Source organism: Platalea leucorodia (genome assembly GCF_965183815.1).
Source record: "Platalea leucorodia genome assembly, chromosome: 6".
Taxonomy (NCBI): Eukaryota; Metazoa; Chordata; class Aves; order Pelecaniformes; family Threskiornithidae; genus Platalea; species Platalea leucorodia.
Window position 1 is genome coordinate 42231624 of NC_138828.1, and position 26504 is coordinate 42258127.

The following is a 26504-nucleotide window of genomic DNA, read 5'->3' on the forward strand; positions in this document are numbered from 1 at the left end:
ACCCTGTTGGACACAGTATTATATCCACAGTCATCTATCTATTGCACCCTTTAATGCTATTCACACTTCATTTTTATATGAGAATGCTCAAAACACAAAGGTAACAACTGAACTGTTGAAACTCTAACACCTCAAGTTTACCTGTACAGAGGGAAACCATTGATTTATTTTTTCAGTCAGGAAGATAAAAACTAACTTTTCAGAAAAAGGAGATAAAAACTAATGTTCTCTTAAGATATGTAGGTATATTCTCTTATGTCTACCTTTCTGTATCATGAATCCAAAAATAAAACCAAAAATGGCTTCCATCTTCCCTATGTGTCATCCTTTTTCAGATCTTTGAAAATATGCAATTTACTTTTTTGTGATTCTGCAGTAAACTGCATTTTTTTCATTTATAGTTCTACCTCAAAACTTTATGTATCCAATTTATGTCTAATTCACCCTTACAAAGTAAAATAAACAGCTGAGCTGCTCTTCTAAATACGTATCTACACATTCTCTCCTTCCTGTACTTATTTTGCTGACAGCTATGCTCAAAAAAATACCTGTAGCTTATGGAGACATGAGTTTACACTGATTGGATTTGCTTACTTTTAAAAATTCAGACATATTTAAAAACAACGCTACCCTTCAAATGTTTCAAATATCCTTAGTTGACGCAGCTGCCCAAACATTCAGGCGCTGGTGCAGTCACAGGAATGTGTGTTACCGTACGAGGCTTAGAGAGTGAGTGCTGTGATACAGCTCTTTATACTTCGATTCAGTTAATGCATATGACTTGATTGGTACCCTTTTGAAGTGTATCTTTAAGAAGATAAATAGCAAATACAACTTTTAGTAGTAAACAGAGGAAAGGTTTTTGTTTTCTGTAAACAAAATGATTATATCATCAGGTCTGTTTCTACTTTCCCGGCCATCTGATTTAAAAAAAAAAAAAAAAGAAAAAAAAAGTACTCTTGTCACATTGGTTTGGCATTGTCTGTTAAGCCTGTTCTCTATTGCACTTTCTACACTTCCACTTTCACTACACTTGCTGACTAGTTGAGAAGCTACTTCACGAACGTCCACATCCCATACAGTAACAAGTTGCTTTGCTGGATCCATTTTCCTTGTAGGGTTTTGGGTTTTGTGTGGTTTTTTGTTTTTTTAACTGGAAAAATGCACAGTCATTTCTACTCTCTTTTAGCATCTGTAGTGTAGAAAACACTACGCCTTATTCTGCAAGGAAGAAACAGTGCTGCTTCTGTCAAACTGGCATGACCGCAGATGTCGTTTCTTCAGCTGCCGGCTGAGAGTTTGTACCTGTCTGTGCTACTGGCACCACCACTGCATCCTTCACGTCCGAGCTCTGAGTGCACGAAGAGTTCTTCTCCTCCAGTTTTTTGGCGGTGTCTGGGCAGTTCTGAACAAAGATCACTCTGTTGTAGGCTTTCAACCTGCGCCACAGCTGAACATAAACCTTACACTGCACGTACATGAAGACCAGGCCCCCCGTGAATCCAATGGCCACCACAACGAGTTTTGTCCAAAATGGCCATTCAAGGACACCTTTGAAATAAAATGTTTATATTTATTACCATTGTTATACATTGACTATCAAGTACTGAGTTTCAGTAAAATATCTTGAAAGGAAGGCACTTGCTGAGAGTTCCCGGGTGTGTACATGCTACTGGGGCAGCTGGGGCTCAAGCAGAAAACGGCAGCCGTTTCCTATCCCATAGGCCAGCCAACAAACTACATCTGCCTCCCACTTTTAACTGACTTCACCCCAGTTTGGTCAAGTAAGAAATGCAAGGCCACTCTCACAAAGGAAGCGTAATGCTTGATACAGTCAAACCCAAAACATTTTACTGTTCTTCAATAATAGCCCCATATTCAATAGCTTGCTTAAGCAAAAATGCAAGTACCAAAACTGAGATAACTAGATACCTAGAAATATTATGCACATCAACAACAACAACTGGTTTTTTTACATGTGCTAGAATCATAGAATCGTTAAGGTTGGAAAAGACCCATAAGATCATCGAGTCCAACCGTTAACCATCACTGCCAAGTCCACCACTAAACCATTTGCTCAAGCACCACGTCTACCCGTCTTTTAAATACCTCCAGGGATGGGGACTCAACCACTTCCCCTGGGCAAGCATGATGCTGCTTACGGTACCTGGAACACCAACATTTGCAATATTATTACCTGGTTTTAGCTTCATCCTGAAGCCAGGATATAGCAAAAAAAGCTAGTAGAAAGGGCTCTTTCTCCTGCATCACTGCCTTCATTGGCCTCTTTTTCCTGCTGTCTGTGCAACATCCCCACCCCCCCCCACCCCCACCCCCCCCAAATATCAAAAAGCAGAACTTACTTATATTCCTACGTACTAAAAAAGTAACTTTACAGTTTTTGGTGTGTCTGTTCTTACTTTTCTTATTGCATTGATCAATCACATTGATATTTACAGAAAAATATATGGCTGCTAACACAAGAAAGCTAGACATGAGAGCATTTGAACTTGATTATGATATGAATAATGTTAAAATGGTTTGCTTTGGCCTAAATGTGGTCTTAAGATTTTAACAGAATAAATTAATATTGTATTAAGAACAGCCTTCTCGTTAGTTTATACCACTGCATCTGCTTTTTTCAACCATTCCATAGCCTAATGTAAAGGAACAGCTACCAGCCTTCCTATTACACATTGCCTCATCACATTTAAAGATTAAATGCTATACACAAGAGTTGGACCTCTGTTATCAGTGCTTAAGCTGTCAGTCTGAACAAACTGAATAGGCTTGTTGGTCCTATATGGAAGCTCTTTGAATAACGTTTTGCTCACTGAGTGTGGTATTCAAGGTGCCTTGCAGATGCTGTATTCAACCACTGGTGACAAATCACAACAACGTGGTGATATTTGTGAGTTTTACCCAAGTTTTACACAGGGAAGAAATTTTTGCCACAGGCAGGAAAGCAATCTGCGTTCCTTTGGGACTCAGCAGAAGAGCATCAGTGAGGAAGCCTCGACTCCTAGACTTGGTAACCTGGACTCCTCAAAAGCAAGTCTTTACTTTCAGCCAGCTGTGTGAGTCTGGTGAATCTAAGTATCCCATTTCCTGTTAAACACATAGGAGCTGGGCTTTTAATTAAATAAACAGAGACCAAAAGAATGTTAATTATTGCAAAAGCACACAAAAAGTTCCACGTAGCTGTAGTTTCTCCTCTCATGGCAACTGTTTAGTAGTACTTAGAAATGGTAACAATGTATTAAGTGATGGTGCTAGCCAATTATTTTGTTTTAATTTGCAGCAAAATGAAAGCATACAAAGACCAGGTAAATCACTTTGTATCTCCCTAACCACTATCACTCTGGTTAGTTGAACTTGGCAGGGACAAATCTTTTTATATTTGTTAACTTTGTTGACAAAATATTTGTCATGCCTTTCTTCAATCCCCTGTTCCTGGGACAAAAGAAAGTAACAAAGAATACTTCGCTAAGGTATCATATCCAGTGATGTGTTTTTTCTTTTTTCGCCCCCTTTAATAACTGTTTTTAAAAATCACTGTCTCTTTCTTGCTCTTAATTATGGAAACAGTATGGTTTGCATCTGACTAAGCCCCATCAGTGGGTAACAACACTTAGAAGCAGCAAGTCACAGCCGGAGCGCTGAGCTCAGAAGAAAGAAGCTGAATAAATGGCTCAGCTTTCCTCCAGAGTTTCTCCCACCTCTTAGCAGTAAAGATGTGCCGCTCCTTCTTCCACGGTAACACAGGAAGCATCATTTTTTGCTAAACTGGTATGGCACAGTGAATTTTGTACCTTTCAGTACATTCCAGGATCGCCATATTTTCCCACACTTGAGCTTTATTAGGAGAGACAAAGCTCAGCTAAGCCTAGACCTGTTTTTTCATGCAGAGCAAATTTATGTGAAACTTGATTCCCTACCGCTGGTGCCATATAAGCTCTAGAATATTTAAAATATATTTTAATTTGTCCTTTCTATAGACCAGTGACAGGTTTACCAATTAAGAGGTTTACACTTTTATTTATTTGCATCATATGCTTTTGTAAGGAGAAAAAAAAAACACCTAAATATTCTGAGAGATACATTTAAAAAAGGAATTTTTAAACTTACACAATATTAACAAACAGTACTAGTATTATTCAGGGCTTTCAGTTTTTCTCCTCCTCAAAATATGTTTATAAAGTGTTTTTCCTCTGGTGTTCACTGTCTTTTTCCCAGCATTTCCCATTTAAACAGAGATAATGGAGAGAAAAGCGAACTGCATATATGTCTCCGCGCCCCCCCCCCCCCCCCCCCCCGAAATACACCTTTGATTTTGTAAAAGTCTGCCCCCCCCCCAGCAAATTTTGGGGCAGAAGAGTTCTCTTCACAAACACTTATTTTTGCATGCTGTAAGCAGCTCCAAGGCATCTCTTTGTCCATTTTTTAGTGTGGAGAATCATCCATTACATTTGGCAAACACTGAATTCTATACAAATCATAAATATTTTTTGAGCCTACCAGGATTAATTACTGTGATTCTTACGCATTCTATATAACAACAAAAAATTAATGATGTTGTCTGTTTTGCTGTGTAAATTCAGCTAATCCACAGAAATACCTTTCCCCTTTTTAATGACTGGGGTGATGTAGTTGTACTCATAAATAGAAGTTCAAAGCCATTCCTAGTCCTGTCCTCAGGGCCAGTTTTTTGAGATGAAAAACAGGGTTACCCATTCAGAAAGAATGCAAAACCAGACTTTGCAGTATACATTCATCTGTGACTTACTGAGGCTTGTTACATATTTTCCTCTCATAGGCAAGAAAGGCAAGCATCAGGAGTATCATCAAATATTTATCTAACTAGCGAGGCACAAAGCTCTGCCTGTTTTGTTTTCCATGTTAACTTGAGTATTGCACAAAGCTAGAGACTTTTGTCCCTCTACTGTGCTTAAAGTCAATTCAGATCAAAACTCAAAAGCTTTTTATCCTCTTCATCATCATGCTCATATTTAAGACTAAATTTAAGACCAAATAGACTTAGATTTGAAATGGGAAACAGTAGTTCAGTTTGGAATATAGTTTCCACACACGATAAGTATCGTCCAAAAAGAAACCTACTTATGTTAAACATGCATTTTGTGACACATGTCCAGTTGGGTTTTCACTGTCTCCACAGACGGAGACTCCACGACCTCTGTCTTCCAGTGTTTGACCACCCTCACAACAAACACAACTGCAACATGGAAATTCTATTCAAAAGGACGCAGGAATGGCTTTCCATGCTACTTAAGTCCCACATGAAGGACGAACACAACTGCAACATGGCCTCTTGGATGTTCGTATTAGGAAGCTTGTTGATGAAAGAGCTCCATCGTGTTTTACAGGATATCGAGGTTCAAGTAGGTAATGTAAATAAATTGCTATTTTATGACCTGAACTTGCACTGAGCTGTTTGAATTTGACTCATCTTTTTGTCTGACCTTTAGAAATATCTAGATAATGGGAGATTAACCTAGGAAGAACCAGCAGGCTAGTTAAGCTGTTGTAATGATTACACTAAGTAGAGGTCTCTCTGCAGGGGCATAACATAAGCTTTTAACACTGAGGCATTCATTACTTTTGCATTAAAGCATTTGATGTAGCCATGTATCAGTGAGCTGTTATTTAAGAAGAGAATGTGACTGGTTACATAGCTGCCTTTCAAAGCCATCCATTGCATTATCAACAAGACTGAAGAGGGTAAAAGATACTTACCGTTATCATTGCCTTGTTTAATTTCCTCAGCGGTTCTATCAATTAAAACATACAATGACCAAACAACACAGGTAATTGCAATTACATGGAATGTGACCGAACAAACTATTTTCCTCCTCTCACTTGTTGTCATCTGTAGTTTCTCCCACTGTAATTAAAAAAAAAAAGTAATAAAAAATCAGACTTGTAAAATTTTACAATAAACTGATTAGGCCATTCTGGCTCTTTCTACCAAAAAAACAAACAGTAATAAAATTAACAAATCCTTTTATTTTGATAATACACACTATAATAGTATGTGTGTTGTCACCATAAAATTCATTAAGATCTCATTTTCACAGATTCAGAGGAATGAAGAGTTCTGTTCTGTTTCTCTCTGCTTGAGAATGACATCTAAAGTAACTGCAGTACAGCCATAATATATTAATAGACAGGTAAAAAGCTGGATATTTATTTTAACTTTACCTGATGCATACTTCTGGTGATGAGAAGAAAAACCACAAACATTAGCTTGTAATACTTAAACTATTCTCAGCTATTCTCAGTTGCTTAAAATTAGGGGAACACAGCTGTGGGACAGTCTTCCCATAAAATAAAAGCATAAGAAATGCAACTGCATTGAGGATTAAATTCCATAAACTTGAAAAGATGATTACATGGCAATGATTGTACATGATAGCAGTCAAACAGCCTCAGTAACGCAAGAAGGATCTTCCAGGCACATGTTTGTGAATTATGGCACTAAATTAATCATATGTTCATGAATTATGGCACTAAATCCTAGCTTAAGTTAAGGCTATTTTAAGATGAAATAGGCTATTCCCTCCATTTGAACAATGCAACTCTTGAGGCGATTTTTTTTTTTTAATCATCTTGCTTGTTGAAGACATCATTTTTTTCAGCACTTCTTTAAACTAAACCCCTTCTCTTCTAAAATGCTTGCCTTTGGAAACAGATGAAAGAATATGACATTTACAAGCAAAACGCCTCAATTCGGATGAATAATCTCGGAGTCGCTAGTGCCTGATGAATGCAACGAGCACAAACCACAATACAAGAGTGCCACCTCTCTGCAGTCGTGCCAAGGCAATTCTGAACGGTGCTTCAGCATCCGTGCCACAGCCCTGACCACCGGCACAGCAAAGCTGCTCCTCCGCTTACACAGACCTTTAGTACACCGGGGCTGCGGCTCCTACCAGTTTCCAGGTGCTAAGGCTGGATCAAAACCCCTGGCCGCTTCAGAGCACTCAAGTGGTATGAATTTACTTTGGGTTTGTTTTCATTGTTTGTTGGGTTTTTTGGTTTTTTTTTTTTTTTTTTTTTGTTTTGGTTGCCTGGGTTTTTAATTTTGTTTTGGTTTGGTTTTGGGAAATAACAAATTTCCCTAAATTGCTTATGGCTAGTGTTGGACACAGCATCTAAGCAAGATGCTTAGACTTTACCCTGAACCAATACAGCTATTCTTCTGGTCTGAACACTCTTTGCTGTCTGGTGACATTTCAAAGGAGCACAACTGCAGTAAAAGCCGAGGGATGTCAATGCGATGTCCCCAGGGGAGCTAACTCTCAGAAACGCTTCTTCCTGCCATTAGTTTTAGAGCAGTACGTACCAGGCCAAACAAATTTCATTCTTTAATGGCAGTTAAAGCTCACACGTTTCAGAGCTGTTGCCTCAAAACACAGTCTCTGGAGCATTTTCTAGCCCTTGCCAGAATTTTACGAACATAAGGCTTAAATAACTGTTCAGAAGAACTGAAATATTTCCTCAGTAATATACAAAGAGACAGAGCTAGCACTTTATTTGCCAGGTGATACCTCATTTCAGTTTCTGATACATTTACTTAAGAGTGAAAACTAAGCTTGGTGGGTTTTGTATGGCAGTCTGGACAAACGGGAGACTAAAAAAAAGTAATAAAACAAAAACCCAGAACCTTATATTCATTGTAGTTCACATAGGCAGTATTCAGCAGTCAGACCAGACAGACTGTGGCATTATCATCACAGTCTTATATCATTACAGTCACCAGGTTACACAGCATCAGACCTGGAGACTTTCATCCTTTTTGCAGTGAAAATTCAATTCAAGCCTTGCAACAGGCTTTCTTTCCAAAGAAAAAGTTGTCTTTGTCCAGATGGAAGAAAGAATTTTACCTTAACCCTTCACTTACCTGTGGATGCTTTGTGAGTGATCAACATCATTGAACATAAATAAGAATGAATTGTGTTCTTAAACAGAAATTTTCCATCATCTCAACTCTGATGCTACACTTTTTGGTCTACTGGAGAGAAGATTCTGTGCTAAATTTTCATTGTCATGTATACCTGCAGTCTCATTACAGCCATTTGACTCTCTCTAACATACACAAAAGCCTTGAGTGTTGCGCTGAATGCCCAGTCAAATAAAGCTTTTTCATATGGAATTTTAGAGTCAAAGAATGCTGGTCCCATTACTCTAAATGTAAACATTTTGTAGATAGGGAAAAAAGAGAAATGAATGACCAACAGGCAGGATAGGTAAATAAAGGAACAAGCTCACAAACTTCTGCTGAGATGTACAAGAAAGGTATGTCAGGAGAGGGAGCTACCAGAAGTGCGCTGAAGCAGGACTTTTTTTGCTAACGTCTTGTGATCAAAACCAGCCAGAAAGCAAGGCAAGGCCTACTGGACTCTGCTTCCTCTCTCTGGCCGCTTTTCTTCTCCCGCAAGACAGCATGCCTGCGTGTTTATTCTGTCCACACGCGCATTACCACACCAGAAATAAGCTGGCTGGCAGGAGACCGGGAGAGGCCACCAGGGCATGGGTGGTTATGGAACTGGAAGACTGCAGAGCACCTTGTACTCCCAGTTGGGACGCAAGAAAGGAACAAGGACCAAGGAGAGAGTCCTTGCTCACATGGGCAGATGCAGGGTGATCAGAGTACTTGGGAGCATTTTACAGCTCTTAGTGTCACCCAAAGCTGCGCTTCTGTTTTGCCCTGCCCTAGCTGCAGTCCCAGTTCTCCCCTCAACTCCAGTCATGATGGGCTGAGCTCAGAAGGGGAAATCCAATTAATCTTTATGCTCTACTCCTGGTGATCCCTGCGGTAGCTGAGCTAATTCTCCTGTCCTACTCACATATTTTAGCTTGGCTGAACAGAGAGTACTATGTGACTGCTGTCACTCTCTACTAGACAAGTGATAGTAGTGGATAAGACAGCAATTTAAATTGCCCTGGAGCAGAAAAGTGCAATTCACTATTTTAGGATTTTTGCAATAGGCTTAAATCGAAAATTTAGCTGTTAATGTTTGCACAGACTTGCTTGGATAAAAGCACAGTTATGTGAAATAAAAATTGCTTGAAAATCCATAGCAAAGGCTATGAGACAACAATATATTGAGCAGCGAAAGCATCAGCCCCTTTTACTTGTGCTTTATAGTCCAGGACTCGATATAGCCTAAAGTTGGGTGGGTAAGTTTGGCAGGTGCTACTATGTCACACAGCACATTAATGCCTCCTTAACCACTGATAAATTCACCCCTGCTGTATTTTGAAGCTTCTGCAGTTCTCATGGCTCTTTACATTTATGATGGCAAGATAAAAATAAATTGCATCATGTCTTATTATCTTCATCAGTGATCTACAAAAATGTACAACCATCAGGTTGCTGACACTGTGACATGCCATGGATAGAATACCAGATGTCACCGAGAACAGAAAAATAACACAAAAGTGCCCAGATGCAATTTTCCTTGGAAACTTGCATGTTAATACTCCTAAGGTGCTCTAGAGACTGGAAGGTGAGAAAGAAATGGAAGACGCTAACAACCAGAGGAGACATTTATAATGACTTGCAAATTACTGAGTCACTAAATTGATAGACAAACACTGTAGTTTTTGCCCAGCCTCCTCCGAAGCACCCCTTCACTGTTGTACATCTGATCGTCACCACCCACAGATTCCTTAATCCTGGCAGCAATACACACAGAGACTGGAAATGCTCTACAGAACAGGTGTGCTAAAACACTTCGTAACATCTAAAAACCACAAGACCTTTTACACAAGTCACCAAACAAATCCACAATGCAACAACACATATCCCGAGAAGAAAGCTTGAAATATCCCCAGCCCCCTTTTTAGTTTCTGATTAAGCTTTCTGAACACTACACTTGCACTGTGCTCTGCAAACCACTGGAGGGTGGTAGGAGACTGTCTACCTGCTTCAGAGGTTCCTACCAAGAAGCCAGAATGAACTGTCAAAGGAAAGAAGCTGGACTGTAAATGTGATCAGAAACACTCCTTCCACCCCAACTACTACTTACAGCTACTTCTAAAACACGACGTGCACCTCAGCCTGAATTCCTATGCTTTACTGCCAGAGAAGTTTGTAATAATCTTGAAAGTGGCAGCTGTAAAACTGTACCCTGTTCTAGGTTTCTATCTCGTGTTTTGGTTTTGAGACTATCTCGCTCTGAAACTTAAAGGGAACGGTTACTGATTTCATAACCCACTCTTGCAATTACAAAATGTAGTCATCAGTCTTCTGGGGAAAGAAAAAAAAAATGTAAAAAAGGAAAAAAAATTAATAGCTACTCGCAAGGAACATCTAAGTCATATGCAGCCAACCACTTCCCTTTCCTGTAACAGAGTCTGAGAAAATCCCTGATATTTATTTTAAAGGACCCAAATTGCCTCCCTGCATGTCACTTCTAATAAAAGCTTGGTTAATCAATATGCAACAAAGAAATATGGATATTTTTAATGTCCTCTGAAAACAGATTGTCTGCGGATGTGGGGATGCTGCTTCATATCCTAGAGATCCCAATACAACTTCTCTTCTTAGAGACAGAAGTAAATCTGCAATTTTAATTCCCTCCCATACAGTTTTCTGCAAAGTGGTTTCATGAAGGCCCAATGCAGAACCAAAAGCTTCACACTGCTCACATAAAAGCTGTTACCACGCCACAGAACTGCACTCTGCAAACTTTGCTGCTTGTGTTCCTTTTCCCCCACCTTCAGACTGTAGATCTACCATCTGCCTGCCCCATCCGCCATTTTGTGTCTGCATGTTGCCTCCTGCTAGTGGTAATCTTCTGTCACATTGGCCACAAAATTTTGTCTACAGGGATTTCCTGAAGCAACTCCATATCTACTGCAGGTTTGCAGATTCACACCTTTACAACCGAAGGTCTCCCTCCTGCAGGGACTCATCACTGAGGATGCCAAATTGAAGGTGAAGTTAATGGGCTGCTTTGCAACGTGCTATGAATGCTTGGACTTTTAACTCCTGGGTATTTTCAGGAAGCCTGTTTTTAAAAATTGTATCTAAGGAGGCCTGACAGGGGAATCTGGTATGGGCGTGACATTGCTAATATTAAATATTTTTCCTGTTCTGATATTTTTCTCCCTATCCATCATTTAGCAAAAAAATGACAATGAATGTAACGTAAACAGTACCCACAGCTGGAAGGACTTCCTTTGGCTCTCATAGAGCTAAAGTCATCATGCAATGTTTTCTGAATTCTTTCTACAATCCAAAGAAAGACTTTAAGCCAACCTCTATCTTGAAATAATCATGCCTTCAAAATGAAGGCTAAAATTATTTCTAGGGGCTGTTGTAGAAACTGCGCTCTGCACACAGACTAAGAATACACAGAAAAACATCTTTCTTATCTCTAACCAGGCCTGAAGGATCCAGACAGCACTTTTGAAAAAAGCTCTTAAGAACTGGAGCAGTGTATGATGAAGTGAGCCAAGCAGTGGAGATATGTCAGTAGTCTGAACATGTAGCTCAGAGTTATTTATTTTCTGTGGTTTAGGGAGGGTTTTCTGGTCACTTGTTGCAGCACTAATTGGCTCAGGCTCCACAGTAAACTGTTCACTACTATCAGCCTACCAGCTGGTGCAAAGCAGCTGCAACGGTAGTTTGCAGGAATGGAATTTGTGCAGTGGGTGGAGGAGGAAGAAATAATAGTAATAAAGGACAACAGGACTCCACACATGTTGGGAGAACAAAATAGCCCTGTGCAGATTTGAAGTGTTGATGAGAGAAGAGACTTCAAACCTTGTAATTTGAATAAAAGCATTTTGGGCCACTCTGTGCCATCTAAACAACATGTGCCTGAGGGACTGCATCTTAAAGAAAGACAAGGCATGCCTCACTGCCTCCTGCTCCAAGACAAGAAGTGCCCCTCATACAGTCCAACAGAATGAGCCAGGTCTGATGGTTGAAAAGAGAAGGGTTTGGGTCATGAAAACACCTCCTCTGTGTTCTTTTCCCCAAACACATCCAGAGCACATTCAGAGAGGAAGAACTGAGCAAGTTCACAGAAAACACAGAAAACGTATTTGTCCGTGCCTTTTGTCAAAAGATACATGCCAGAGAAAAACTCGTGTCAGGATCAAGAGTAGAAGACTGGAATTAAACCCCTGCTACATTAGCCACTGAACAGAAAAATAAAATAAATTTTAAAAATCCCATGGCGTAGGGTGCATCATACGGCCATATCTATGCACAACCTTACCTCGATCTAGTTAGCTCATTAGGTGAGCTGGTACAAATCTTTCTCCAGCAAACCTGTCTGAAGTTTACCTAAAATCTATTTCTGTCCCTAGGTGACACCAAACAAGCCTGGTTGGAATTCAAATGAATGTCTGTGGTGTATTTAAAAGACCTATTAAAAGTTTAAAACTGAACCAGAAATGGGTGCATTTCTAAAGACAAACACACTTTAATTCACTTCTGTGTGTGATGTGCATGCCTAGAGTAATACAAGAACTACATAATGAAAAATCTCACTTCGATAAACACCTTAAGATTATCATCTGCAAAGAACTAATAATTCAATTTTATCAAAATCAAGACAGTGCTATATTTCTTTTTTAAGTGACAGTTAAAAGAGCTGGACTTGAGTGATATAATCAGCATGCACTCTTCACAAACTTATGCAATTTTTAGCTGTGTATGTCATCAATTAGCAGACCCTTAAAAAGTGTAAAATAGGGGTATTAAGTAATTTGAGAAGATAATTTCTGAAATGAAGTAGCTGTTTTTGCAGTCTGGAAGTACTATTGAGAATACTTGTAATTTACCAACTAGAAGAACTTCAGTACCTGCATCCTAATCATCCCAACACACACTAAACAAAAAATTGCTGTGCTTTGGAAATACAGGAATAGCCACACCTCATGTCCCTCTCATCCAATGCTCTGTCTCGGACAGAGGCCAACACCAGATGCTTCAGAAAAATGTGCAAGAAACCCCGTGGCAAGTAATTATAGCATAATCTCTCCATATTGGGAGGTTCTTGCTAGCTCCCATCTGCTAGAAATTATTTTACATCAATATATAGAACGTAAAAGTATTCTACAAAGTGTTAGTTTCTAAGCATTCTCTTTGAATGCTGAAACAACATTAACTAATTCTTTGTTCAACAGAGGTCTACATGATCAGCCTCCAGTACTATCACGAGCTTCTCTTTTACAATTGCTGTTTCTTTTCTTGCCTCGTAAGCTCTTTAAGAAAAGGATCATTATCTCCTAGCATAGTACACTTCAACTACTTTATCTAAAACCAGAATCCTGACAGGTAAACTGCAGGTGAAACATTAAACCACTGGTCAGGAGTGAACTATCACCATAATGCAAAGCTATGGGGAATGTCTGGTACTAAGAACAAGAGGCACACATCTAGAACACTAGAACAGACTTACTTTAGGTGCCTGGGCATATGCCTTTATTACTGAAAAATCAAAAAACAAGCTACATGTGGGCAACCCACAAAGAGGCAAGGAAAAAAGGAGTAGAATCTCTGTTTCCACTAACTTTTATCACAGTTAGTCAAGAACAGACGCAGATGCTACTGTTTCATGCTCTCCCTACAGTATTTCTACAATCATTCTATCTATCAAAAGAATCTAGTTTGTGTGTTACTTTTATTCTCTTTGCAGCTACTTGTCTCCCGCCTCTGTCTACTCTGTCTTTCCAAAAGAGCAGCACACCTAATTGAAGGCATGACATTTTCCTCCACTCACTATGTAGAAAATGCCTTTAAATCACAGTCCAGCTCTCAAACAACAATAACTTAGACACAAAAAAAAAATAAAAAAAAAGAATCAATCAAACTACCATACCACAAAGCACAGTTCATAATTTTGCTGCAAGGCCAGTTAGGCTGAGATTTCATTTTCCAACCAAAGCAGGTGGGGGTGCTGCATTTTGCGGTATGTACTTTACGGGCAATACAAGAGCAGCCATGACACACGCTCAGTGCTGGACTTGAGATGGATTGTGCCGTGGTCAAAGCAGCCATGAGTCCTTCCTCCACTGCAGCAGCCATAGCAAACCATCTCCCAACAGTCTATGCCAGAGTCTCTGTCTTCAAACACCAAGCAGCATGGGCTCCCTTTGCACATCTGAGTGTATTTTGGTCTTAAATAGTGTGATGGATGTGGACAGAAGGCTGGGATAGCATGGTAGAAATAGGAAAAGGAGAGAAATTAGAGAGAAAGGTGGATATAGCAACATGCTGGAGACCAGCATCCCATTACATAGTCTTGTATGCCTCTCCACTTTCTTCAGTCCTGTGCAGTTAAAATGAAATTTCTCTAAAGACCTGTTCCCTTAGGCACCTAAGACATAGTTATAATATATGATCACAGTTTTGTTAGAGAGTCTTTACTTGAATCACCTTCTCTTCAGTATTCATCACACTGCTTAATTTCCTCGATATCAAATTGTCTAGCCCGCTGAGAAGTAACCTGAAGCACACATTTAGAAATTAGAGCTGATGAAATAAAACTGGTGACACCTGAAAAACTAAATCAACAAATATACTTTCTGTTTATTTAGCTGAAGTTATAAACGCTGTACATAGTCTTCTCCAAGAGTTCCAACAGAATATCAGTTATTGCACCTTCCACCTAGAAAATATTTTTCACCTAAGTTTGCCTTCTCTTAGACCAGGGCAAGCAGGAAAATTCTCATTACTGCCTCATACTAAATGTGCTTGGTCTTTTTTGTTTGCTGATCATGTCCTCAATTCTCCCATTTGATACATTAGTAATTTAAACACTCCTTCCAATATGTAAAATTCCTTAGAGTTCTAATTTGTATCTTGCAGAATAAAAACCTAAAGCCATTTACCTGGAGAACTTGTTGTGCAACCTGGCCTACAGAAGAGTGTATTACATCGCTACAGACCAAGGCCCTTCAGCATCCCGTGTCATAACAGGAATGGAGAGAAGTATGGCAGCAAGCGGAGGACGGAAGGGTACAAAGGTACCTTCACATGCTAAGGAGTCTTGCGAGAAAAGGAGTACAATTGACTGGAAATGGAAAGCAGCCATATCTGAAAGTCACTGAACGAAGAGTAGCCATTTGGTACTGCTGGATGAACTCAAGAACATCTTGCGTGTCTTTTTATGTCATTTTCTATCCTTCACTTTTATAGATCAAAGATGCTCTTACCAGTTCTCCCCCCACCCCATCACTCAGTAAATTAATAGTACAAGTGAACCTAAACACTAATTCTTTTTATATGATCATTATTGTCTTCCTGAAGTTGTAAGAGCAACTGACCTACATTGTATAGAAAATGTAACTCAACTTCTGAGCTTCCCTTAACCAAATCAGTCTGAATCCTTACACAGATGTGGTTTGGTTTAAATGTTCTTGTATACCAAACCCATGATATTTTTAAATACATTGTTGTTTAAACTTATCTAGACGTATCTTATTTTTGCAACTATATATACAGTATATACGCATATGCCTGAATTGCCACATAACCAAGATTAAAAAAAGGAGATGACATGATTCATTATCTATAAATATGACTTAGCAAGAATACCGATTTCGCAATGAATAGCTACAGTTACCTTCTCTGTCTTTTAATTTTCCCACAAGAGAGACTCTTCTTATGCAATTAAACAAAAATGAAATGGAGGACATTCGTGCTGAGGAAAGGCTACAGTAATTAACACAAAACTACAGCCTAGTGCTCTGGCAAGGAGCTGAGGGAAGCTATTCCTTCTGAAAGACCTCCAACAAATATCATACATTCTGATTTTGCCACATACAAATTGGAGCAGATTAATAAAGATCTGAGTAATTCCTGGAGGAAAAGTTTCTTTTTTTCCAAGTAATTTTAATATAAAGCTACAGGAATAAAATAAAATTAAATTAACACTAAAAATCATAACATAGATTGAATAAACCGGTAATTATCCCATTTGATCATAATTTAGATCAAGTACCGTATTGCTATGTTCAAGAGAACATCACTATGTTTAGGATAAGCCATTTATTTGCATGTGTTCCACCAACAAGCAAGCATCAGCCTGTGAACTAAAACTCAGTTCAGATCATTCTCACATCAGTAGATCCCAGGCAAAATAAATTTGAGGCAAATAACCACTGTAAACTTGTATGTGTTAGTTATGTGAGAGATTAATACATACATTAACCAGATCATGAATAGCAGCCCACTCCCATTAGAGTTGGTAAAATCCCTAGCTTCAAAATTAAACAGTAAAAATGGCATTTTTACAAAAGTCCATGAATAACAATGACTGGTTTAGGTCAATGCTTGGGTTGATTATGCTCTTTAAATTTTATACTACTAGCTATCCATTTTGTGTCACGGCACCATTCCATTTACATTTTCTTTAGTTTTAAACCCAGTATCAAGAGATTCTCTTAATTATTTTCAATGCTTCAGCTACCCAGCCCCTCCTCTGTTCTAACTATTGATGAGGTGAAGCTGTAAAACAGAACACTGAAAGGGATGAAATAAAAAATGAAGAGATTCCAAATTCTTAAAAAATAAGTGAGAGGCTGATGAACTGCAGGATGGGGTAGGACCCTCTACATAAAATGGAAGTAAAACCTTTTGATGCAAGTTGCACCTGTAAAACAGCTCAAACCAAACTGTTCATTTCAGCCTCAGAAAGCACAGAAGGATTTGTACCTCCCAGAGCTCATGCTCATGGTTCTGTGCAATAGTGCGTAACACCAGTGATATCCAGCGCTGGACAATCTCCTGAATTCCCTTTGCTTTTGTAAATGCTACAGAGCAGCAGAAGTAGCAAATTTGGTTACTAGCAGCTAATTAGAAGAGGAAACAGTCTTCATTTCATTTTCTGGTCTAAGGTTTTTTGTTTGCTTCTTAAAAGAATGCAAGTTCAAAGCAATGACAATAAAAACATCTTGTTCTGCCTCCAGGAAGGATGCTGCACATGGGGGTGTCCCAGCAAAGCATCATAGTAAGACGGCTTTTTGCAAGCCTACGGGTATGTTATGATGGTTTCAAGGTATGAGGTACAAGAGGTCAGAATTTCTCATCAGAAGTCCATGAGAACTGGAACAGTTGTGTCAATAAAAGCTGTGTTGAATGGAAGAGAAAGAAATGTGGAGATGGAAAGCTAACCCAAATTCTAGCATTACAAGAAAGCTAAGATCGATTATTCTTGTTATGGCACAAAAAGCAAGACACATTACTCTGCAAACTACAGCACGCTATCTATATACAGATAAATTAGCAGTAATGCTCTATTGCTCTCTCTCAAGAATTAGGAGTACAACTGTCTGAACAAAGTAGTCCCTTGCATCCTCGAGGCATCACAATAGGATATAAATGCTATAGAATTATTTTTACTTTAAAAGCTTTAATATACACATTCTCCCTTGAGCACAAAGTTATTCACTATAATGACATGATAGCCAATAAGAAAGTAATAGCTTTGTGCCTTTGTGCATACTGGTGAAGCGTCTGACCCCACATATTACATGAAATGATTTGAGGCTAGCGATGTTTTGAGACAGTTTACTGGAAGAAAGAAAACACCGGGCAGGTTGCCTTGACGACGCCGTGCCGCTGCACCAGAAATCAAAAGGAAATGTAGGATCTTCTCCTATGTTAAGGACTGCAAAGTATTCACCAAATTGGGTTAAAAGGGAACTAATCCCACAGCAAGCCAATGTTACCTGACCTATGCAATATCAGCTATCACTTCTTATCATGACTCTTATTAGAAAACTGATGAAAAAGCCAGATGGTTCATACTTCACAGCACAGGGCAATAAGAAGTAAACAGCAAGCGATACAGTAATGAGTGCTCAAAGTTTCTTTTTTTTTCCTGGGAGACTGTGCAGGTCTCTTCTGGTTCTGAGAGCCTACTCTGGCCACAGAAGTGGTTTCTAATGGCGACCACTTTTGATTTCATAGCAGGATTTCACAAAGATGTCTCTGCAGGCTATATCACTTTTGGCAGTGATCACTGTATTCTTAAATAAGGAATGTAAATATGAATTATCCAGCTAGCATTGAACCAAAAATAAATCAGCACCCTTAACATGTTTTGCTGTCATTGAATTTATCATGCATGCTACCAGATTTTATCAAAAAAAGATTTATCCAGAAAGCATCCAGTTATGAATGAATTCCTCCAGGCAGTCATACTTTTTAAGATTTACTCTTTTTATAGGACTGCATTGAGCACAGAGAAGGGAGCTGAATCTGGTGCTCTCACATATTAGCTAAGAGCTCTAACAACTGGATTTAGAGCAGTGCAGGTGATGACTGTTTTGTAAAAAAAGGCACCCTATGCAGTTTTAACTCCAATAGGAGGAGCAGAAGCAGATGTGTCCCTGCTCCAGAGTGAAACATTAAGTCTGGGAGAGAAATGGGACTTAAAGATTCATTTTAGACTTTCCTTTTGTCTATCATAGCTCCCAAAGCAGCATTCTGATTGTTTTCTGTTGCTTCCATAGGTGATTCACTTTTTTTTTTTTAAGGAGCCTGTGGAATTGCTGATTTCTCTGCCTTACAGCCGGGCATTACCCACAAGTTGTCTGTTGGCTCAAACCCTACATCTTAATTGGTTACACAGCTCCTACTGATCCGATGCTCTTGTTGCAGAGTATCTTTAACCTACTATAGTAAAACTTAATATTTACTTTTGATCCAATAGTTAAATCAGCATCATACCAAACAGCTGAAATCTTCCTCAAACTGATTTAACCAGTTAATCACTAATCTGACCACAAAGAGGCTGATATGCTTGAACTGTGTTTTGCTTCGTATGGAAATTTGAGTTAGCCGGTTCCATGACTTCTCTCCAGGACCTAAATACCCTGCTCTGGGCAGTCGTGAACCACGTATCTCCAACTGGGACTTAAACCCTTGAATCCTGTATGAGAGTTAAAGCTGGCATGAACATTTTATCACTCTTATTACAATCTGGTTATTTGTAAAATAAATGATACCCAGTGGAGAGACAGCATTCCTTCCTTCTTCTCTAATGACAGTAGCTGGGTACAGGAGAAGTTCCACAGAGTTCAAGGGTGCAAAACTCAGACAGATGCACCTCATATCAGATTTAGAAGTGCTATTTATCAGTATATAAACAAATACAGGATATAAGAGGAATAAACACTTAAGAAGATATAAGTATGCATTCAAAATAAACAAGAAGATCAAGTTTCTTTCATTATCAGTTTATTAAGACTGGCTTTGCTTCTGTTTAGTTTAACAGAAACTTATCACTCTGTTCTGAAAGAACACTCCTGATCCTCTGTTTTTAAAAGGGAGAAATTCAGATACCCTTTCAATCAGAAAGAAAATCAACCTCAACTGGTACATAATGCTTTTCTAAACAAAAAATCAACTCGCTCTTCCTTAATGACCAAGATAACTACATGGTAACAATGTGCAATATTGCTTATGCCTCACATAAATAAGACATTTGTAAATCATTTCAAAGACAAAACAAAATCAGGAGAGAAAATAGACATATCCGACACCACAGAATAATCTGTTGGGATAATGCATCAAAGCAGAACATCTCATCAGATACCAGATGTCTTAAATAGACAGCAAAATTTAAATATGAAAAGTATTTTGAAGTATAGCAAGACACTGCGGAGAAATCTCCATTTGAAGATATTTCTGCATTTTAAGCACCTTTTAATTTGACACCTTAATCCATTTCATACTCACAGTATTTTCGTTCAGTTCCTGTTTCTACTACGCTTCAAACACCAAATTCCAGAGATATGAAATCCAGGTGCTACTTTACCAGGATTACATCCTTTTTAAAGAAGGAGTGATTTTCTCAGGATGAAGCTATTACCTGAGAGAGCTCAATAAGGGACTCCCACAAGCTTCTTGCCACTTTCTAATTCCTTCCATGATAAATAAAGTCACTTTATAAATGAGAAATTCTGCATTATGAATTGCAAATGCTGAAAGGTAAAGCTACAAATGCAACAGTATTATTTACAACCATAGATAGACATAACAGAGACCACAAGAAATAAAACAGACACACTAAGCAATGCTTAATATTTAATCTCTAAATTTATATTTAGCCAAGTAATTAGTCATGCTCAAATATATGAAACACTTGCAATGCCTGTTGATCAATGCTTAAAAGGATTACTTCAATGCAAAGACTCACTAAAAAGATTAAACTAAGTTTTATTTGATGTTTGGTGCTTTCGGGGATTCTGTAATTAAATAACTGTTGCAAATTGGCACAAGCCTATTGTTTTAATAGAGCTATCTTGATTTATGTTAACTTAGTATGCTGCACATTGTCACTTATGGGTGCTAACAGCTGTATGACACAATATTCAAACATGATTTTGCTATAAAACCCTAGACCTTGATAAAAAACTGTTAGGAAACACTGAGGGTGCATGAAAGGCTGAGGCATGAATAAAGATAGTAATTTACCAGTTGAGTCAAATAGTTTGTTTTATATTTAAATTCCGCTTTTGTGATACTGCAAAACCAAAAGTATAGATACCTGTAATTAAGTTCTGTGGTCTGTAATTTTTCCCTTCAGGAGACCGGTGGTTGGAATGTTACAAAGGTATTATGATAAAATTCATCATAATGAAGCAATGCGCAGTCAAGAATCAGACTACAGAATCTCATATCATGGCTAAGGTAGAGATTATAAATCAAAACTGGTTGAGAGATGCGATTCTCTCACTTGTAGAATGCTACTTCAAATCCAGATCTAACGGCAACGGAAATGCCATCTTCTGGAGCTGGCCAGAAACTTTCACGTTAGGGGAAATTTCCAGGTTTTTTAATAAAATGAGTTTCTTGGAAATGAAAAGGTACTCTTGTTGGAACTGAATCTGTGGTCTTTTCTTTAGGAAACACTGAAATGAAATCTGTTTTCAGAATTCCTCAAAGTTTATTAGCAAAATAAATCAATTTTTTGTCAATTTTGCTGTTTCCACTCAGCATACGGCAAAGCTGACAAGAATTGCATTGTTTTCAGATATAACTGCCACTGCTCATAATGTCCCTGCCATTACAACCAGAGAATTCCTCATTTTCCATCCTTAAGAGATTTGGGAAATTCTAACTCACTGCTGCCAGGCTGGACTTAGTGTTGGAGACTGAAGGCTCTCAGGGTCTAGTACATAGTCAAGCCTTAGCAAAACCTAAAGCTCTCAAGAAGGTCTAGAAGTCCTAGAGTCTCTGTAGTGATTTTCAGATTCTGCAACAAGGAGACAGGATTGTGGACAGCTTCAGCTCTCTGAGCTGCCTGTCCCACAACACTTTGATCTCTGGTAACCACCCTTCATGCTGTCTTTTGAAAACCTGGACTCCTAGGGAATGCCCCACAGTTGAGGTTCTGGGCTCCGTAAAAGCTTGCAAGAAATCTGACAGTGTTTCATTGGAACTTTCCACTTTTGCAAAATACATAGGTTTTGACAAAACAGCACTTTCAGTGATTTTTATAAAAGACAGCTGGGTGAAAAGTTACCAGTCAGCTGTACCTACCCGGCAGGTCTCTTGATGATCACTCTTTCCTCCCTTACCTTGTCTTTGCTACAGCTCTCAGAATTCTTGGTTTACAAAACAGCTTCTTATAAACCATTTAGTGTTTCCTAAATTTGTGCCTTATTAGGCATGATATATTTAGTTTAATATAACATATGAAGGGTGTCACAGTTCAGTGCTATAAATGCCAAAAAGATAACTGGTTTTAACTTGAAAACTCTGGAAACTTTGAAAAATGTTTCCAAGTTTTGGCTTCTGAAATGGGTGTAAATTATAAGAAAGGATCTGTAATTAGATGCTGGGTCCTTACTATACAGAAAAATTCAGAATACAGAAAATTCAAAATACAGAAAAATTTCAATTAACGGGGGATGGGGGGGGCAGCAATGATGAGACACACAGAGTTAAAACTGCCTACTTCTGATATCAACAGTTATGCACATTTTTCACTCCTTTTCTCCTCAGATGCTATAAATTTTATTTCCAGTTCTTTAAAGACACTCTATTATCTAACACAATCAGGAAGAGGCTTTTGTTAAAAATACTGGTATCTGTATAGTCTCTTAGGAAGAGTGGCTGTTGCAAGTGTATTTGTTAGATGGAAGGTTAAAGCAATTTGTGTTGAAAATAGAAAAACATATACAGAAAAAAACCCCAAAAGGTATGCTACAGGCAGGGGATTTTATACAATTATCTCCTTTCTGTCACAGTAGCTAAAATTTATCTGCAATTACTAAAAACTAAGTCAATATAATTAAGATTTTAGCTGTCAGTTTTTTATTTACAGCTGTTTCAATTTCCAGTCTACCTGGCAAGATCTACCTGGCACTTGAGAACTGTGTCCTTTCCTATCACAAGCTTTGCTTGTCAAATCAATCCCAATTCTCCCTTCCAAAGTAGTTTATCATCAGGGACTTACTAGATAATTTCTCTGGATGGGAAATGAGAAGGAATTTCATTTGCTCTTCTTTCTCTGAACTGCCACCTGTGCAAAGCTGACAAAACCAAAATGTCTTTTGCTATCAAAACACTACCACATATGCATACGCTGGTTATAAGCCAATAGTTTCTACATGTTTTTCAAGGGCTCTCACATTGAAATTTGTTTTAAATCAAAACTTGCCCTGTTCTAGATTGACCCAAACTTCAAAGATGCAACAAAACCCAAAGACAACGAGAGCATTTTTAGAGAAAAATCAGAGGAGAAATGATTCACTCTAAAGAGAACAAAATCCACATATGTTTAACAAACCCTTCACCTTCCCTATACTGACAACCCGTGTACCATTAAATTGATTTATCCTGGAAAACAGATGAGCGCAGATAACATACATCTGACTTTCAGGATGCAAGGTCGCCCTGTAGTTTAGATTCCATTAACTAATCTTAACGTAGGAGTGATTAATTTGCCCACAAATGTAACGGTTAGAACAGATGCAGCTAAATTGATTGACTGTGTTACTTCTTTGTAATTGCTGTCTCCACATTGGTATAAGCACCATTCTCAACCAGAAGTTATGGGCTCAATGTAAAAATTATTGGGCGAACTGGCCTGTGTTATTCAGGAGCAAAACATGATGAGTAAGGTTTCTTTGTGGCTTAAAAATAAGCAGATCAGCCAATAACAAAAAGCTGAAGATAAAAATTCTAAATACAAAACCCTGTTATTTGTGCATTTATACTGCATGTGTGGTGAAAGGGAGTCTTTAGTCAAAATCCTCTGCTGTTGTAAATTAACTAACTTAAATGTAGAAATAAAATCACTGGGACTGATTTAACAACAGCAAATACAAAGCCAGTTTGGATAGGCAGATGTTTCTTTAATTGTGCCAGTATATTGCACAGCCATTCTGGCCATTTGACACTTGAGCGTAATTAAATTCAAAAGCACCATACCTTCCGAAGAGGTTTGAGCTTGGTCTCCATTATAAAGTCGTACTTGCAGAGTTCACAACAGCGCGTGTCTGAGCTCTTAATCCACTGGTGCAGGCAGGCCTGATGAACAAAGCGCAGGGTCCCTGTGCAGCGACATGGTGTGATGAGGGGACTTTCATCATCTCCCTCACAGTGACAGATCCTGACAGGAAGGACAGCAAGAGCTAGTGAGGGAACTTGCCAACCAGCAATGCAAAGGCACTGGTTTATTTACACTGCTTTTTCGTTTTCAGACTTGACATTCATAAGACGCCGAGTATATATGACCTTTCAGATTGAGGCCCAGGGACATATTCCTTGTTCCCTTCCGCCACTTAGTAATTTCTCTTCACTTAGTTATTTCTCTTTGAATTTGCTATGTGGTCTGAAGGTGAATCAATAGAAATAACACTGGTTTTCCTTTTTATGCATGGCAAAACCTTTAAGACAAATACCAGTGCTCTTTCTAAGAGCTGAATAGTTCTTGGTCTGTAAGTAATGCCAATAAAATACTCAAAGTCAGCAGAATCTAACCCCAAGCTGAAAATACCCAGTATGAAAAGTACAAAAAGTTCCTAGGATACCTCTCTGGAGTTACACAGTTAAAAGGATTAGAGAACAGTTTGGAGTACTCCGGAGTAGTAATGTGTATGGCACAGCATATACACACATGCACACACTTTTTAGGAGGCAGGTGTTAAAAAGTCATGGTCCTTCCTCTTTTCCATTCTTCACTGTCCCTTTGAAGCAGATAGCTGCGTTATCTGGGGACACAAAAACTACAGCTGTAAGAAGACCCTAAGGTAGGGGTTGGTCCCAGGACTGTTGTTACCTTGTAATGGGATACAGAGCTTTTCATGTGGTTTTGCATAAAATGATCAGTGTCCTAACATCACAATCTGATGGTTTTCTTCTGTGACACATGTCCAAATGTCTTGGTGATCTTTCCCTCTTCCAAACAGACTCTGATCATATCAGGAGAACATTCACCCATCGAAAGCAATGACAGCTTTATTGGCAAGTGTCTCTGTGAGGGCAGAGGAAGCTCTATGGTGAGCAGAAGGCTTAACCAAACACCTGAAGTGAAGGAGGTTCACTTCAATGAAGAGTAGCTCCCTCCCATCCCCAGCCCAGAAGAACACAATAAAGCACCCAAGCCTTAATGAATGTCCTAAGAGTCAAATTGGCATGTAAGGGCCAAAAAAAAAAAAAAGCTGAAGCCTGAGAAATGTTATTTCAAAATAGAGAAGTAGGAACAACAGCACAGATTCTGGTGTCACACAAATGACTCAGAGCTTAGAAACTCAGTACTTAGGAAAGACACCATCAGATACATGCGTGCAGGGGAGGCTGAACATGTCTGAGGAATAACTCACCCCTTTATGCAGGAAACTGTGGCTACACTGCTCCAGGGGTAGGAAAAAGGCTGGGGAGGGCCCTGCAGTGAGGTTGTCTTCCTACCAGCCAGGTTAGGGAAGAAGGGCAACCTTCTTCATAGCACAGGAGCACCTGGTGTACGTCAGGAGGCAGCGTGGCAAAGACACCCTGTGGAAGACTGGCTACAGCACAGCACTGAGGCCGCCAAGTCTACAAGCAGTGGGAGGAGGAGATTTCAATGTCTAAGTGAAAGATCTGTGGATCAAAACCAGCAGCTTCACTATTCTTCCATGGTGTAGCCTAGAGCCATGAGAAAATGAATTTACAATAATGGCAAAGCAGAACAAAGCTGCTTTGTGAGAAATATAGCATGAGACAAAAAAAGAAAAACATACCAGCCAAAAAAATGAAGCTCTGCAAACTTGGTACACAAACTCCATGTTTTCAGTGCCTTCAGTGGTGCCCATACACTAATCAGCATCTTATACCCCATGGGAGTAGAGGGGAAAAGAAAATACCCACAACTTCTATCTTGCACACATTCATTTTTTGAGAGACACGTTTTACAAGAACTCAATTTACAGTCTTTTCTTTACTAACCCAGCCAAGCTAGGTGAATCGGTGGCTTAGTTCTTATATGGAAATTGTCTGTGTGCTGACTTCTTATTGAGCCTGTAGCTTAAGCAGAACTAAATTTTCAAAACACCAAATAGCTATTTTGCTAACAAATGCCTTCCCAGCTGAGAGTTCCATAAAAAACACCATTTTCCTTTTAAATTAAAGCTATTTCCCAAAGGAAAACTAGTATTCTCTGTTCATTTAAATGCAAGCTATACATAATTTATTTTAAAGGCATAGCATTTAAACTATTTAGAAATTAGACAACTAAGCTAGGTAAGCTTTCTAACCATGAAATATGCAATGAGAATAAAAGCAAACTTCAAATGGAATTGAAGTCCAGAGAAAATAACCAAAGGCATGGTTTTCATTAGCTTGAATGCTCTTTGGTGCAATTTAGCTCTTCATTATTTGTTTAGCCAGAAGAAATTAGCTTAAAAGAAATTTGTGCTACCTAAACTCACAATCACAGTCTTTAAAGACATGTGGGTGCCTGACAGCTATTGAAACAGACTGTTGGCTAACTGCTTAAGCATCTTTTAAAGACTTGGGCCAGATAACTTTTAATATCTTAGCCATGAGTACTAAATCAGGATTTTGTGTGTCTTTACCCTTTGCTTCATTTATCTATCATGTACATCATATATTATCACAAACTATAGAAAATAAATTGTAAATGGTGGTTTTGAAAAATATGTTGTACAAGCAGAACCCAGGTAGGGATACAAAGCATAGACTTATCTGAGTGGTATCTAAACCAAGTCAGAGGCAGAGAATTTTCATTCTAGTTTCCTATTTTTACATGATCACAACTGTTCAAAATTTTCACCCATCAGACTGACTCTTTACAGGGCTGACCTTATCTTGAGAGTAAAATTTGCTTACGTACTTTAGAAATGAGCTGAATGAAAAAAACCCACTCTCAACTATAAAGCAAAAAAAAAAAAATTGCTAAATCTATACTGATTTATATACAAACTGTAGTACAGCACTGATCATAGTTAATAGCTGCAGTTTCAGCTTTTCAGACACACCTACAGAATTTACATACTCAGCTTTT

General features: G+C 38.7%; 1 protein-coding gene across 1 annotated transcript in view; it reads right to left on the bottom strand.

Annotated features, from left to right (window-relative positions):
• Positions 1 to 967: 967 nt before the first annotated feature.
• Positions 968 to 26504, bottom strand: part of MARCHF1 (membrane associated ring-CH-type finger 1) — a gene marked incomplete at its 5' end in the record, with an annotated part of 98992 nt that continues 73455 nt past the window's right edge. Inside the window, 3 exons of the mRNA XM_082315471.1 lie at positions 968 to 1551; positions 5755 to 5902; positions 23432 to 23612. Coding sequence (XP_082171597.1) covers positions 1250 to 1551; positions 5755 to 5902; positions 23432 to 23612 — 631 coding nt within the window. The 3' untranslated portion in view covers positions 968 to 1249. The remainder of the gene's footprint in view (positions 1552 to 5754; positions 5903 to 23431; positions 23613 to 26504) is intronic.